Source organism: Saccopteryx leptura, chromosome 1 (assembly GCF_036850995.1).
Source record: "Saccopteryx leptura isolate mSacLep1 chromosome 1, mSacLep1_pri_phased_curated, whole genome shotgun sequence".
Classification (NCBI taxonomy): Eukaryota; Metazoa; Chordata; class Mammalia; order Chiroptera; family Emballonuridae; genus Saccopteryx; species Saccopteryx leptura.
Window position 1 is genome coordinate 162,772,292 of NC_089503.1, and position 16,919 is coordinate 162,789,210.

General features: G+C 52.4%; 1 protein-coding gene across 1 annotated transcript; it reads right to left on the reverse strand.

Annotated features, from left to right (window-relative positions):
- Positions 1-30: 30 nt before the first annotated feature.
- Positions 31-13,116, reverse strand: RNPEP (arginyl aminopeptidase). The gene is made up of 11 exons (XM_066379569.1): positions 12,652-13,116; positions 8,347-8,487; positions 7,975-8,123; positions 6,884-7,000; positions 5,914-6,149; positions 4,455-4,568; positions 3,734-3,846; positions 3,510-3,618; positions 2,314-2,538; positions 1,360-1,502; positions 31-540 (listed from the first exon to the last, which is right to left on the reverse strand). The coding sequence occupies exons 1-11, from the start codon at positions 13,060-13,062 to the stop codon at positions 382-384; spliced, it is 1,917 nt and encodes a 638-aa protein (XP_066235666.1). The 5' UTR covers positions 13,063-13,116; the 3' UTR covers positions 31-381.
- Between the last annotated feature and the right edge of the window lie 3,803 nt (positions 13,117-16,919).

The window sequence follows — 16,919 nt, forward strand, 5'->3', positions numbered from 1 at the left end:
TCCCTCAATCCACAACTCCAGCTTACATACTTTTCGCTTAAAAAGATTTATTAAAATAAAGATTAAACCTGAAGAAAGAATTACATGAATGCAGTCATTTGCATAATACTTCAAGAATCATCCAAAAGGAAAAGGTTTCTCTGCTCTGTCCCAGACGTTCAGGTGGGAAGGGGCTTGCCCCAGGAGGCAGTGTCCGCACTGAGGGCCAAGGGATCTCCAGTCTTAGAGTCCAGAGGGTCCCAGAGTCACGGACACCAAGCCCAGAGGACAGACTGTCAGGGACACAAGCTCTGGGCATTGGCTGGAGGACTAGAATCTGGGATCAGTTGGTCCGACAGCCCACAGCGTGGAGGGGCAGCGGCCATGTACACGGATGGGCCTCTAGCTGCCCTTGGGCGCCAAGATCTGCTGGACGTAGTTGACTACATTGCTGTGGAGCTGGGGGGCGGTGGCCGTGAAGGTCTCCCTGGCGAGGGTGCGGGCTGCCTCGCTGCCAGCCATCATGGCGTAGTACAGCGGGAGAGTGTACTTCTGCTTCCCCTGCAGGAAACACACACGTGGCTACACAGCCTGCATCAGGGTCTGCCCAGCCCCGGCTGGAACTGCCTCAGGGACCCGTCCCAGTGGTTGTGGGCAGGTGCCCAACGACCACATACAGAGGTCAGTATTCACCCTGATGCAGGACGGAACAGGGACGCCCACACTCAATGAAACGGTGGGTCCACACGCTCAGAGAGCAGTCAGTGGTTGGTCATCACGCTGACCACACACAGCAGAGGCTCAATGCAAAGCTGAGGACATGGAAGGTCCAGCGGCTGCTGCACAGAACACCCAGGACACAGACAGCCAACACAGGTTTCCAAGTCCCTGCAACCCAGACACCTGGCAGAGTCCCTGCGGGGCTGGGACATCCAGGCAGGGGCTCAGCTGCCACCACAGGGTTGAGGGTCCTGCACAAGGCTCTGCCTCTGGCCCCCCACCTGCTCTGGAATGGAGCCTGGTCACCTAAGAGCCCCTGGCACATCCCCAGCTGGGCAGCTGCCCCGGGTGACCGGAGCTGCAGCTGGTGTCTGAACTGTCCCAAGCTGTCTGGGGTGTGGAGGACCTCACAGTCACGCCCCCAGGGGCCCACATCGCCCCTTCTCAGGTTGGGATGGGCTCTGCCTGGCTTCTCCCCGACAGGGCAGCATGGCCCCGGCCCAGCCACACTTCAGAAGGGGGCTGCCTTAACCCCCCACCCTGCTCAGAAGAGGTGCTGAGGCTGAGTTTCCACCCACAGGAGCACTGAGCATGCCGTGAGCATGCACTGAGCATGCACTGAGCAGGCCACACAGGCTGGGGCTGCGGAGGGACCCCCACCTGGCTCTTCAGGAAATCCTTCACTTTCCAGAAGTCCTCCTGGTGGTCATTCTTCAGGACGATTTGACCCCATCGCAGCCGCAGCTCCGCGTTGCGGGCACCTGAGATCTTGGGGTACATCTCTGCCAGTTTCTTCATGTTCCCTGGAAAAAGAAACGGGTTGTTCCTCTCAAGAATTATTTTTCAATGATACCTGACATCCATTAGCTTGCTTTCAGGTACAAGGTGGTGATGAGACAGTACCTCACAGAGTAGACCCCAGTCAGTCTTGTTCAGAAATCAGAAATGGTTGTCTGGGACTCTGCCTGCAGAGAGCTGTGGGCCTGTCCTGGGGCGCGTGGCAACCCCGGGGACCAGGGTGGCTCCAGCGTTCACCCTGCCCACTCGATGCCCCAAGATGATGACAGTGTCCTAGGCTCACAGTTGCCTGAATCCCTGAGGCTCTTTTAGCAAACGTCCCTGATGGCATCCCGGACTTCCTGTAGTCGCCCCATTTCCCGCCTGAAACACCTGCTTCCTCCCTGGCCTGAGTTGCTGTGGTCTCCACTTTTCTGCTTGACGCCCTGGGTGCCCATGACCCCTGGCTGAGCAGCACCAGCATGAGGGGTTTATAGCTTCGCCCACCGGGTCAACATCAGCCCCACCACCTCCCGCTGTCCCCTCTGCGCCTGCTGCTCCCTCTCCGTCACCTGGGAATTAGAGTCATGGCACCCACTCCACAGAACAGTCACCAGGACCAGGGGCCTCACAGATGCCAGGACCCGAGGACTGGACGAATGCCGGGCTCACTGTTCTGTTCCCACGGCACCCTGTGTATAATCTACATTCCCTGCAAAGTGCTGTGTCCACCTGCCACCCCACTCTGACACCTGGCCGTCACCCAGGGACAAGCATCCCAACTTCTTCCTCTGCATCTCCCTCTGGCCTGCACACAGTTGTCACACAGCTTCTCACCAGGGGGCAGAGGGGACTTCTGCAGGATCTTGTCCAGAAAGTACACCAGCTGGTAGGTCTTCCAGGTAGAGATGGCCACAGCCTCAATGGCCTTTATGTCCAGCTCCTTGGTCCCCCACAGCTGGGCCAGCTGCTCAGCAGGCTTCATAAGTGAATCCCCAGGGGAGAGGTCAGGGAGGTACGGTGGCCAGCCCGGGGTGTTCAGCCATCGGTCAAACTCAAAGCCTGGAGAGAAGCCACCGTCAGAGCCTCTGCCCCTGTCCCGGCCAGTGAGCTCAGAGCTCCCAGGGACCTCACGCCGGCTGCCCCTCTGCGTGCTACATGCCTCCTCTGCTGTTGCCCATCACTCCTGCACGAGGCTCTGGGCTCCAGCAGGGCCCCCGTAGTAATGACACAGGGGCCTGCCATGTTAGATGGGAGTACACCTATTTCTACTATGTTGCTCACTCCAAGTTAACAGTGTGCCGTTTGAGCTGTGTGCACGGGTGTGTCCACCCTTCCCCCTCCATGACCACAGCTGAGACTTGTGGGCTCTGGGCCCAGGCTCCTGCCGTTCCATTCCAGCTCTGCCGCCCACCAGCTGGAGGCCAGGGCACATCCGTTCCCCTCTCTGCACCTAGTTTTATGTCAAGTGGGAGATAGGCTGTGCCTCAGATGTCAGTGATAAGGACTAAACACAGAAACATGCGGGGTGCTCAGCAGGCGGCAGGCAGAGCAATCACACCACTATTATTAACTCTTACTAGCCAGACGACTGTGACCTTGAAACACGGGCCTGCGAGCGGAGAGTGGGGGACAAGCCTGAGCTATCAGCTGTCAGGGACGCTGACACCACCACAATGGGGGGACTCAGGGCTCACAGAGCGAGGGGGCCTCTTGTCCGTGACAGGCCGATCTCCACTCAGGCAGCACTGGGACTTGCCTTTGTTCAAGAGGCCACAGGAGGTGACTCCAAGCTCCTGGGCAGGGCTGTGGCACTACTGCCCTCTGTGGCCTCCAGGGCGGAGCCGAGGGTGAGAGCCTGTGGCCCAGGTTCAAGGAAAACAAGGAGGGAGGAGCCTGGGACCTGGGTCTGCTCCCCAGAGCCACTTGCTGGACAACTTGGAAACAGCATCCTCCAACCTGCCTATCCATCCAGACACAAACCTGGAGGAAACTGTCCGTCTTCCAGCCTGCCGGCCAGCCCCTCCACTCACCTGGAATGGAGTCCACTCCCTTTTGCTTCAGCTCAGGGAAGTACTCCAGGTAGAAGTCTAGGAAGTCCTCTGCTAAGATACTCTGGAATTTAAACTCATTGATGTAGGCCTGTAAGGAGGGAGGTTTCTCAGTTGTCTGGGTGTCCTGACCCGGCTCCTGCCCGGGGCTCTGGCCCAGGCCACCCGTATGCCCCTCCCAACCAACCTTGCTGAGTAGACGCTACCTTGAGGAACGTGTCAAACTGATTCTGATTGCCCACCAGGTGGGCCAGGTAGGAGACAAAGCAGAAGCCTTTCTCGTAGGGGGTCTCATTGTAGGTGTCGTCCGGGTCAACGCCTGGCGGAAGAAAGCAGAGGTCTCAGCATCGCAACTGCCTCCCTCTGCCCACACTGGCCTCCCTCACAGTACCACCAAGGGGACCAACAAGGGCCATTAACTATGGACCCAACAGGAGGAAAACACCAGCAGCCTTCTAGTCTTCCTACTCTTGGGGCCCCTTGCTTGGGCGCAGGGCTCAGGGCCCTTCCAGCCCTATGGGTCCCCTCCTACCTCCTGTCCCCTCCCAACACAAAGACTGTTCTGATTGTTCAGCCTAAAACAAACCTCGACGCCACAAGAAGTTCATTCTCACAGTCCGTGGCATCATAGACTGTGAACTTCAATTCCATGGGACGGGTTTACATGAAAACGCAGGGCCTGAACGCATCCCTGAGTGGTCAGCACTCAGCCTCACGCCCGTAAGGTGAGGCCAAAACTCCATCTAGGGGACCCTCGGGCACATCTGCCCCCACCAGACCAGAGCAGGGGTACAGCCACCGAGGGCCCACAGAACCAGATGGAGCTAGTCTGGCTGGACAGCTTGGCTCTGCCCCCAGGAAAGTGTCCTCGGAGCCCCCGACCCACACACATCTAGGGGAGGGGTGTCACAGAGGGGCCTCCAGGACCTGGCTCAATCTTCACACGGAGCTTGTTGAGGGGGTTTTCCTCGCCGGTGATGTCCATGTGCTGGCGGAGCAGTGCCCGTCCAGTGGCTGCTTCTAGGCAGGTGTAGGCAGCGCCTGGGCAGGAGGAAACAGGCCTCCAGAAAGAATAGTCAGCACCTCAAGTCGACTGTCCTACCAGGAGGCTGTGCTGCCCCCTGGTGGCCACCAGAAGAATGATGACAGTCACCTGAGCTCAATGCCCCCTTTCCCGGGAACCCCAGAACAGAAGTGGACCAGGAATCTCAGGTCAGAACCTGCAGCTCTGGGCAGAGGGGCCAGGTCAGCTCAGGTTGGGGAATCATGCCTTGTACTCTGATAGGCACCTTTCCCCGCCAATGCATTTTTAGTTTCAGAGAGAGTAATTTGATCTTATACACAGAGTATTTTAAATATCACCCAAATTTTTTCTAAGGGTGTCAATGTCCCCTTATGGCCCTAAAAGTGATTGTGGGAAAGATGGAAGGAGAGAGGGCCAGGTATTGACTCTTGGAAAGTTCCTAACCCTTCCCAGCCTCGGTTTCTCAGCTGTGCGATGGGGTGACAGAGTGTGCTGGTGGGATTCTTGGGTGGCCAGTTAAGATTCACTAACAGGCTTTTGCTCTACACAGTCTGAATGGAAATGTCAACCTGTACAAACTTCCTGGGAGGCAATGGGTAGAATGTGCAAAAACCCTTTAAAACATTCCAATCCAGAAGTCTTGTTTTCAGGAATTTACCTTTATCTGAATCATCTGACATGTGCTCTAATGTTTCTATGTAAAGGTGTTGGTCAAAATGCTATTTCATGGGGGAAATGGAAACAAAGTATCTAACCCCTGGATGAATAGTTCAGAAGGGTCACACTGACTGTCTCTGAACAGTGAGATTACAGGTCAATACTTCTTGTGCTTTTCCATAGATGCCAAAACAGCTTTTGGTCAGAGCAATGAGAAACTAAGAAAGTTACGTTTTTTAAGCATCTGACACACAGGGGATTTTCTGTAAGGAAACTGCTGAGAAAGCATTCTAAGCGTATGCCTGGGCTTGGTCCCAAGGTCCGCCTCACCGGCTAGGTGGCCAGGGCATGCTTTCATTATAAATCAGAGTGACCCACATATCAAACGGGCTGCCGCCAAGCTGCTAAAGGATGCGTTCCCCCCCCGCCCCGATGTACCCAGTATGAGGCTGGTGTGTAAGTGCGCAGGTGAAGTCAACGACAGTGATGATCAATGATTCACTCAGAAAACAGACTGGCCTCCTGGCTGAACAACCCTGGGCACCTCTCCCCCAGAGCAGCAGATGTGGCTCCAGCTCAGGTGAGCTCATCTGGTCAGCATCTATCTCTGAGACCCCTCTTGGCACCACCGCCTGCCCCCTTCATGCCCTGTGGTTCCCAAAACTGTGGGAGGTCATGTTGGCCTCGCAGGCCGAGCCGGCTCACCGAAGAGGAGGGTGGAGATCCTCCTCTGGGCATACATGGTGAAGCCCTCGTTGAGCCAGAACTCACTCCAGTTGGCGTTAGTGACCAGGTTCCCAAACCAACTATGCGAGATCTCGTGGATGATGACGTCGGCTAAGGAGCGGTCCCCAGCCAGCAGGCAGGGAGTGACAAAGGTCAGGCAGGGATTCTCCATCCCTCCAAATGGGAAGGATGGCGGCATAAAGAGCACATCATACCTGAGCAGAACAGGGGGCGGGGTGGCAGTCAGGAGCCCAGCTCTGGGCAGACCCCGCCTCGCTCCCTGCCCTGAGATGTAGACACGAGACAGACTGCAAATGACGGGGCTGGTGCTGAGGATGCTGGGCTCCCTTCCCCAGCCATGCTCTTCAAAATCTCTGAAGCCCGTCCAGCTCCCAAGCAGCACCCCTGAGCTCACCGCTGGCCACTTGGGGGTCACAAACACCTAACGAAGCCTTTTCTCTAAGGCAGTGATCAGCAAACTCATTAGTCAGCAGAGCCAAATATCAACAGTACAACAATTGAAATTTCTTTTGAGAGTCAAATTTTTTAAACTCAAACTATATAAGTAGGTCATTCCTTATCGAGGTAGTGCCTGCACGTGGTATTTTGTGGAAGAGCCACACTCAAGGAGCCAAAGAGCCGCATATGGCTCGCGAGCTGCAGTTTGCCAACCAGGGCTCTAGGAGTCTATAGACCAAAGACACCAAAGGGAACCTGGGGGGAGGGGCAGCTTCCAGAAACCAAAAGTGAAGGGTCAGCAAAGGCCCCGGCCTTCCAAACTCCACCACTACTAGGCCCTTTTCATCACTCCAATAACTGTCAACAGGTCCCCTCCCCAGAACCAGGGACCAGTTCTGACTCACCGCTGCTCCCCCAACCTCTGGGATGGGGGGGAGGCAAGAGGCGGGGACTGGGACACCAGGGACATCACAGTCAATGGGCATCTCACCTTCCCCAAACGTAAGGTCCAAAAAGTTTCTCTCCCGTCGCCAGGAATCCTTCTATCACACCGTCATACTCCTTCTTGGCCTCTTGGATCACACAGGGCTCAGCCCACACCCGGCTCCTAGGGACAGGCACAAAGAGAAGGCACGGTGCTGTTCATCAACCTGCACTGGGCTGTGACCATATGAAGAAAACTGGCCTCAGGCTAGTTTCAGTCAAACGAATGGGACAGTGGGGCCAGGAGACATAAAGCAGTGGGGTACATGCGGGAACTGGGGTGAGATACCGGCCACAGAGGGAGGATGAAGCTATGCCTGAGGGCGTGGAGGCCTTGACTCTGGCGTGAGTCTGCTTTTTGGTTTAAAGACACGAGGGGTGGGAGTGCATCGGGGCTGAGGGGAAGGAGCCCCCTGAGGAGAGGGCTGCGGCTGTGCTGGGGTGGACAGGGAGATGAAGTGGGGGACTCTGAACATACTCGGACCCTCACAGGAGCCAGGGGAAAGGCAGATACAGACAAGGCCGGGGGTGGCGTCCAAGCACTGCAGTCCAACCTGACCCCATCCCAGGAGGAAGCGCCGTTCCTGTTCACATTCTCAGGAAACCTCACAAAGTCCTCATTGTCTCCCCTAAGCCATCTCACTCCCCGAGGGTCTCTGTGGCCCCTGGTGCTCTTTCCCCTCCAGAGGGAACCTGTGAAATCAAGATCGTCTATTTCCAGGAACCCCATGCTGGAGAAAGCGGGGAGGTTCAGCATAGAGACAGAAAAGCAAGCACAGTTGCCAGGAGAGAATTTAGGATGTACAGACACTAACAAAGACCCATCCTCAGACCCACTGCCTCTGCCTCCATCTCAGGAGACCCAGGTCAGCAGCCATGACTGGTGGGGCCAGTGACCCCATGGCAGACATGAGTTGCAATGGGACGGAGGCAGACTGGCAGGAGACAGAGCACATCCTCCAGCTGGCTCAGGCCACTCAGAGGCTGCAGACAGCAGGCGCAGTCGCCCAAGCTCCACCCGGCAGCCACAGTGCACAGAAGCCTCCTTGCCTCAGGGGTCATGCCAACCCTGCCAGTGCAGGGGACTTTCTCTCCTACCTGGGTCCTACCTCCGCGGACACCAGGTCTCCAATGGCCAAAGCAACAAGGTATGAGGGGATGGGCTGGCCCATGCGAAAGAAGAATGTGTTTGGACCTCTCCTCTCCCAGCTGTCTGCGCTCATCACAGCCGTGAACCCGTCTGGGACCTGGCAATAGAGACAGCTGAGGAGGCCTTGCCCAGATAAACTCTGCTGACCATGAGCTGGATGGCCACTGTCACCTGCACAGTGACAGCCGTGACCCCTGAGTGCACATTGTCCCCGCATGCTTCAAGAAACCAAACTTGCATTAAACTGATGGGACGTCCTAGTTTATCAACAGAAAGTCACATGTCCGGACCCAAGGGCAGGTACCACCGCTGCCCCTTACCTCGATCAGGGCCGAGTAGGTACACTTGACAGCAGGTGTGTCGAAGCACGGGAAGAAGCCCCGGTTCAGGACTGCCTGCCCCTGGGTGTAGACAAAGGGCTTCTCCTTTCCTGCTGTCTGCTCGGGAGCCAACCAGCAAACCTAGGAGGCAGACATTGCAGAAGTGATACCCCAGTGCAAGCTCAGCCCCACCAGGGAGGCATGGCAGGCAGGGGGAGCTTCGGGTCATCCCTACAGTCTCTGTGCCACTGGTTTGGCTCTGACTGGGACGGTCAATCCTCCTGTGTGTTCAACCCAGCCTGCCGTCCATGCCAAGGTGTGGCGTCCCCTTCACAGGGCAGGCACTTCAACGGGTCCATCCCTCACTGCACCCCACGGCGTCACCTTGAGGATTCCAGACCGGGCCTCTGACCCTGTCACCCTGCCTTCCTCCTGTGTCCAGCTCGCTGTTGTAATTTCTCACTAACAACTAAGAGCAAAGCGGCTGTATTTGAACTTGTGATAGGAGATAATGGAAAGCATAACCCTACTGTGAGGAGCCTGTGATTCACGGTGTTGTGCACCTGAAATGTTCCCTATCAGAATAAACGCATGTACACCACAGGCACTGGCTACGATTCTTAACTGTTTTCTGTTAACCTTTCGCCTGGGTCAGGTCAGGACTGCTAAAAACCCAATGTTCACCGACAAGAGAAAGTTCACATATAGCACAGACAAAACCATGGGAGGTGGGGGAGAAAACATCAGCACCAAAGGCCATTTAGAGTTCGGGAAAGGGCTGAATTCCAGGACTCGAATAGGAGAAGCAAAGCTTTGTAGCACAGTCTCCAAAGCAAGGAGGATTGAGGGCTTGGAGAGGGAGAAGCAGCCACTGGGTGGCACAGGGGGAGGAGTGTGGGTGGACGTGGGCTCTGGGAACTGGAGGTGGGTTCTGGTGGGGTGGGCACTGCCTGGGCAAGTGGGATGAGGAGCTCTCAACACAGAGCCACTGGGGACCTGTTGTAAAGAGGCACAAGGACTCCACATGGGAAGGCTGGGGTTCTCTTTGCTTGAGTTTTTGTTGTGTGTGGGTGTGTGTGAAAGTTTTATTTTTATTTTATTTATTTATTTATTTTTCTGAAGTTGGAAACGGGGAGGCAGTCAGACAGACTCCCACATGCGCCCGACCGGGATCCACCCGGCATGCCCACCAGGGGGCGATGCTCTGCCCATCTGGGGCGTTGCTCTGTTGCAACCAGAACCATTCTAGCGCCTGAGGCAGAGGCCATAGAGCCATCCCCAGCGCCCGGGCCAACTTTGCTCCAATGGAGCCTTGGCTGCGGGAGGGGAAGAGAGAGACAGGGAGGAAGGAGAGGGGGAGGGGTGGAGAAGCAGATGGACGCTTCTCCTGTGTGCCCTGGCCGGAAATCGAACCCGGGACTCCTGCACGCCAGGCCGATGCTCTACCACTGAGCTAACCGGCCAGGGCCTCTATGTGTGAAAGTTTTAATACGTCTCCCTCCAAAGAGTTCAGTAGAGATGGAAGAGGAAAGCAGACATCACAGCAGAAAAACTGGACAGCTCTGCTTAAGCCCGGTGATCGGATCAGCACCAAACAGTCGCCGATCATGCCGACGCTACGTATTCTCAATATGATGGGACAAAATGGCACTTTACCTGGTGAAAGTCCACTCAATTCTGCCATCAACCTACAGCTACTCTAAAAAATAAAGTCTGTTTTTTAAAACCAAAATCCACAATGCCAGTCTAGTTATGACAAACACATCAGGCAAATCTCAGGAGAGGGGCCTCCTACAATACACCTGACCAACACTCCTTAAAACTGTCTAGGTCACCAAGAATAAGCAAAGTCTAGGAAATTGTCACAGGCAAGAGCAGGCTAAGAAGATGTAACAGCTAAACATACTGTGGTGTTCAGGAACCGGGCTTCTAGAACAGGAAAAGACACTAAGTATAAAATTAGGAAATCTGAAAAAAAAAAAAAACTATGGAAGTCAGCTAATAGTAATGTATCAGTATTGGAGCACTGATTGTAACAAAGGTATCATACTTATAAAAAGCTCATAGGCAAAACTGTGTGGAGGGGATCTATGGAAAGGACTATCTGCTCAATTTTTCTGTCAATCTAAATTGTGGTTGTTTTAACAAATTCTTTTAATGAAAAAAAATTGTGAAAGAGTTGACCACCAGGGCTAACACAGTCGAGCACATAGACTTGTCCCTGGTGCATCATTACAAGTACTGGCCATAATTCCTTATCATCTCTGCTTGTTTTTTAATGACATGAAGAAAAGAGAATGAAGGAGCTGGCAGTACATTCACTATAGAAAGTCTTAAGTCCAGGAGAGGCATAGCCTCCGTGATTAAGGTGAGAGCCCTCTCTGGGACGGTGGCAATAAGGAGGAATAAAAAATACAGGTGAGGCCCTGGCCGGTTGGCTCAGTGGTAGAGCATTGGCCCAGTGTGTGGAAATCCCAGGTTCAATTCCCAGTCAGAGCACACAGGAGAAGTGCCCATCTGCTTCTCCACCCTTCCACTTCTCCTTCCTTTCTATCTCTCTCTTCCCCTCCCACAGCCAAGGCTCCACTGGTGCAAAGTTGGTCCAGGGGAGGCTGAGGATGGCTCTATGGGCTCCGCCTCAGGCCAGAGAATGGCTCCAGCCCAAAGGAAGAAACACCCTAGAGGGGCAGAGCATCGCCCCCTGGTGAGCATGCTGGGTGGATCCCAGTCAGGCACATGCGGAAGTCTGTCTGACTGCTTCCCTGCTTCTCACTTTGGAAAAATACAAAATAACACCCCCCCCCCAAAGACACAGGTGATCAATGGAGACCTTCCTGGTGCAAAGGACAGTTCTTCACAAAGAATGGATCTCTGACATTCATTATGTTTTACATCAGTAGTAGTCAATCTGGTCCCTGCTGTCCACTAGTGGGCGTTCCAGCTTTCATGGTGGGCAATGCGGAGCAACCAAAGTATAAATAAAAGATAGATTTAACTATAGTAAGTTGTTTTATAAAAATTTATTCTGCCAAACTTAGAGAAAATCAAATAAGTAATTATTATTATATGCTTTAACTTGCTGTAACTCTGCTTTATAAATTTTATAAAGTAAAGTTACTTCCCTATTTTATAAATCACCATTACTGTGGAACCAGTGGACAGTTAGAAAATTTAACTACTAACAGAGATACAAAAGTGGGCGGTAGGTATAAAAAGGTGTCTAACCCTGTTTTACATGAAAGCTATTTCTTTTTGGTATTTAATTTCAGGTGCCACTTTCAGTATGCAAATTTGGGGGGGGGCTTAATTTTTCCAGTATTCCTGTTTAACTTCTGGTTCCTGGCAGAAACCAGGAACTAAAACATAATAGAACCAAACATATTTTAATTTGATGTTATCCCTGGGAGGGGGGGGGGGGGCAGGGATTTTCCTTTGCCTTAGAGGTCAGTTTGCACTGCTTTGGAATTTCATTTTTTAAAACAAGTTCTATTGTAAGGTTCATTTATTCCCTGAGTGGTGACAGATGGGAACAGAACTGTCCTTTGAGCCAGGTCTAAGAGCAAAAGGCAGATAGCCAAATAAACCTGCTTCAGTCACAGGCAAGCAGTCTACCGTGAAACTCACAACCCATACCTCTCAGAAAGATCTGTCCATGGTTTTCTAACTCTTGCACATGCTGGACACAAAACCGTCCAACTCAAGATTTAGGACTCAAATAACAGTGAGAAGGCCACGTTATTAATAAGCCTAGTACACTCTAACTGCACTCCTGACTTTTACTGAAATACTTTGGTTAATTAAAAGCAGAACTTTACAGAAGTTAGCAAATGTAACTATCTGGGTTCAGAATTGTCTTGCCCTAGTAACCTCTAGGCACTTAAGGTCACACAAAGGCCTGAGTCAGCATCTGGGCTAATTCACCAGCGGCCATAAAGCAGAACTCAATTACCCTTTATCAGGACTTGGGACCCAAAGCCCCGAGGCATTAAATTCAATTTCTGAAGAGTTCGTAAGCCACATAGGGCAAGGTTCCCTCCTCTGGCAGAAATGGAAACTAGACATCCGGCCTCCAAGGAGGGACAATTGGAGAGGTTACTGGAAGTGCCCGGGGGGAGAGGCGGGAGGAGTGCAGAGGACAACGGTGCCCAGCCCAGCGGCTGAACCGGGCAGGAGCCTGAGGAGGGAAACCAGGGCGGCCTCCCTGGAGGAAGTGGGGACGGTGCACGGGGCTCCCGGCCTGGGGCCAAGCGATAGGACTCTCCGCCCCCTCCGCAGGGGGCGCCAGGACGACCGCAGCGCACTCACCGCGGGCCCCGCCCCGACGCGGTAGGTGAGCAGCACCTGGAAGCGCTCGCCCGCCGGCCGGGGCTGCGGGAAGCTCAGGCACAGCGCGCAGCCGTAGCGCGTGAAGGGCCGCGTGTGTAAGCTCACGGGCTCCTCGGGGCCCGACGGCTCCCGACGCAGCGCCGCCGCGGTCACCTCCAGGCTCGGGTGCGAGTCCAGCCGCAGCTCGGCCGCGCCCGTGGGCACCAGGCAGCGCAGCTCCAAGGCCGCTGTGCCGCTCAGGGTGCGATTCGCGAACTCGGCCCGCAGGTCCAGGTGCAGGTGCAGCATCTCGAAGTCCCGGAAGCTGGACGCCGAGGCTACGTCTTCGGCCCGCGCCGAGTGCAGCGCCCGCGGGACCGCGCCGCCGCACGGAGCCCGGCCGCTCGCCATAGTGCCGCCGACTGCCGGGAAGCCTCGCCCGCCCACCACGCGCCCGGCCCCGCCCCGCCCCGCATGAGGCCACACCCTCGCCCAAGGCCGCGCCCTGCGCACTCTGTGCCATCGCCAGCCCTGCCCCCGGGTGGAGCCTCCCCACAGGCCCCGCCCGAGAAATCTGAGCAGGGGCCAGGTTTTTAGTAAGGGAAGTGTTTCCTAGTGTTAAAACTTCTTTTAGCCTGACCAGGCAGTGGCGCAGTGGATCGAGTGTCAGACTGGGATGTGGAAGGACCCAGGTTTGAGACCCCGAGGTCACCGGCTTAAGCGTGGGCTCATCTGGTTTGAGCAAAAATTCACCAGCTTGGACTCAAGGCCCCTGGCTTGAGCAAGGGGGTTACTGGTCTGCTGAAGGCCCCTGGTCAAGGCACATATGAGAAAGCAATCAATGAACAACTAAGGTGTCACAATGTGCAACAAAAAACTAATGATTGATGCTTCTCATCTCCCTGTCTATCCTTCACTCTGCCTGTAAAAAAAAAACAACAAAAAAAAACTTTCTTTTATGAAATACTTATTCTTTAAAAATTCCACATAAGATCAATTTCCCTTTCTTATTTTACTGGGAGTGAGATCAGAAAGCTGGGAAACCCTGTTTCTGTGGCACTGAGCACAGGTCTTGGTGCCTGGTGGACGTTCAAAACCTGTCTGGCCTGACCAGGCGGTGGCACAGTGGATAGAGCGTTGGACTGGGACGCGGAGGACCCAGGTTCGAGACCCCAAGGTCACCAGCTTAAGCGCGGGCTCATCTGGTTTGAGCAAAAGCTCACCAGCTTGGACCCAAGGTCGCTGGCTCGAGCAAGAGGTTACTCAGTCTGCTGAAGGCCCACGGTCAAAGGCACATAGGAGAAAGCAATCAATGAACAACTAAGAAGTCCCAACGCGCAACAAAAAACTAATGATTGATGCTTCTCAGCTCTCCATTTCTGTCTGTCTATCCCTGTCTGACTCTCTGTCTCTGTCAAAAACAAAAACAAAAAAAAAACCCTGTCTGGAAGCTGTTCATTCTTGGACGCAATGCCTTTTAGCTGACCACCTGCCAAGCACCAGCCAGCAGGCGGGGTGCTGGGAACACGACTTTAGCAAGTCTGGGAACCAGTCCTGACAGCCATATGCTATGCACCGGCCTGGGATCTGGGACTTGGGAAGAACTGAGTGGTATGGGAGCACAGGCCCAGGGCCCCAGCATCACCCAGCCAGTTAAATGCGCTGCAGGAAGGCCCTGTATCCTCGCTGTAGGGTAAAACATGTTGGAGTTAAAAGGTTTCTCCTTTTAGCGTTAGTTTCCTCTAGGAACATAGGTAGCCTTGACCAGCATTCTCATCTTGCTTCCTGTGGAGCTCCCAGAGTGTCCGGTTTACCTCTGGGTAGTCAAGAAAACCTTCTTTTCCACCCATCTCTTCCCCAAATTGCTTTTATTATTATTTACTTTTGAATGCTGAGAATGTAACACATCTGTGACATTTCAAAATAACAGCTGGAAATCTTCCAGAATTGACGAGAAGCAGGAGTTCATCAAGGCTGCAGATCAATATACAAAAATTGACTGTATTTCTGGGCTTAATAATAAACAATAAAATTTGAAATCTGAAAAACAATACCATTTAAATAGCACTCTCAAAAATGAAATACCTAGGCCCTGGCCAGTTAGCTCTGTTGGTTAGAGCAGTGGTCCCCAACCTTTTTTTGGGCCACGGACTGGTTTAATGTCAGAAAATATTTTCATGGACCGGCCTTTAGGGTGGGACGGATAAATGTATCACGTGACTGAATGAGTTTTAGACAGATGTAACAGAGGGAATCTGGTCATTCTTTAAAAATAAAACATCGTTCAGACTTAAATATAAATAAAACAGAAATAATGTAAGTTATTCTTTCTCTGTGGACCGGTACCGGTCCGCGGCCCAGGGGTTGGGGACCACTGGTTAGAGCATGGTTCTGATACACCAAGGTTATAGGTTGTATTCCCAGTCAGGGGACATACAAGAATCAATCAGTGAATGCATAAATGCATGGAACAACAAATAGATGTTTCTCTCTCTCTCTCTCCCCCTCTCTTTTCTTTCTAAAATCAATTAAAAATTTATTTTAAAGAAATGAAATACCTAGATTTAAATCTAACAAAATATTATATGCAGAGTATTTGTGCTAAAAATGGTGAAACACTAACAAAAAACCCCAATTAAAATTCCAGCAGGGCCTGACCTGTGGTGGCTCAATGGATAAAGCATCCACCTGGAAATGCTGAGGTCGCCGGTTCAAAACCCTGGGCTTGCCTGGTCAAGGCACATATGGGAGTTGAATCTTCCAGCTCCTCCCCACCTTCTCCCTCTCTGTCTCTCTCTTTCCCTTTCTCTCTCCTCTCTAAAATGAATAAATAAATAAAAAATCTTAAATTAAAAAAAAAAATTCCAGCAGGTTTCTTATAAATACCAACAAGCTCCCTGTAAAATGTATAGGGACAGGCAAAAGAACTTGAAGAGCCACAATTGTGGAAGAGATGAACAAAATTGGAACTCACCCTACTAGTGAAAGGTAGACACATAGATCAATGGAACAGAACAGAGAACCCAGAAATAAGACCCACATACTTGCAAATCACATGTCTGACAAAGTACCCACATATATGAAAGAGCTCTCAAAACGAACCAAAGAAAAAACAAAAATAGATGAAAGGAAACACTTTAACAACAAGACGTAAAGATGGCAAATAAACATAAAAAGATGTTGAACATCACTGGTCATGAGAGAAATGCAAATTAAAACTGCAAGATTCCACTATGCACCAAGAACTGTTTGACTTCAAAAAAATAAGGACAAAGGACAAAAACCGGTACTGCCCAGTGCTGGTGAAGATGCAAACAGCCGAAAAAACACTTTGGCAGTTTCTTCTCAAATTAAATAGATACCTATCTTATGACCCAGCAATCTTAGGGATTTGCTGACCAAGAGACATGAAAACATGTCCACACAAAAATCAGCAAGTGAATGTTTATGGCACTTTTATTCATAGTTGCCAAAAAATGGAAACCCTGTGTCCTTCAGCGGGTGGATGGATGAACAAATTGGTGTGTTTGTACCACAGAACACCACTCAGCAATGGAAAGGAACACGCTGCTGGAACATACATCATGAAGCAGGTTAGAGGCACTCAGGTAAAGGAGAGAAACCAGGCCTCCACCCAGTTCTCCCTGCTGCTTGCCCTCAATCTGTCTGCTACTGCAGCCAGAAAGAAGCCAGACCCACAGCGCCTGCATGGATGCAGCTTCTCTAGCAACATCTTAGCACAGGCTGCCTGTGGCTGCTGACCCACCCTGTGAGACAATGAGTTAACTTACACCAATGACCCACAAGGGGAGCTATGTCCATGCTTTCACGCTCTGCAGACACTTCTCACAAAGGAAACAGAAGCACTTTGAATGGCAGATACAATTGGACCCTTTCTTCCAAACCGACTCAGAAATTCACTATTTGACAAGTTCACACACAGCTCAGACACCAAGAAAAACAGAGAGAAGCACATGGGACTTTTCCAAAGGGCATTTCGGCTGTGAGACAGGATCTAACTCCAGAACTTCCACCGGCCCCAGGAAACCTGTTCCTGTGTTTGTCCAGAGAAACTGGGATTAGGACCCTGAGGATACCTGTACATCTGTGTTCACAGCAGCATTACCCACCACAGTCAAATGGTGGGAACAACCCGAGTATCCATCAACACGCTAAGGAACAAAATGTGGTGTTCCTTCAATGAAATATTAACCAGCCATCAAAAGGAGTACAATTTTGGTACATGCCACAATTTGGATAGATCTTAA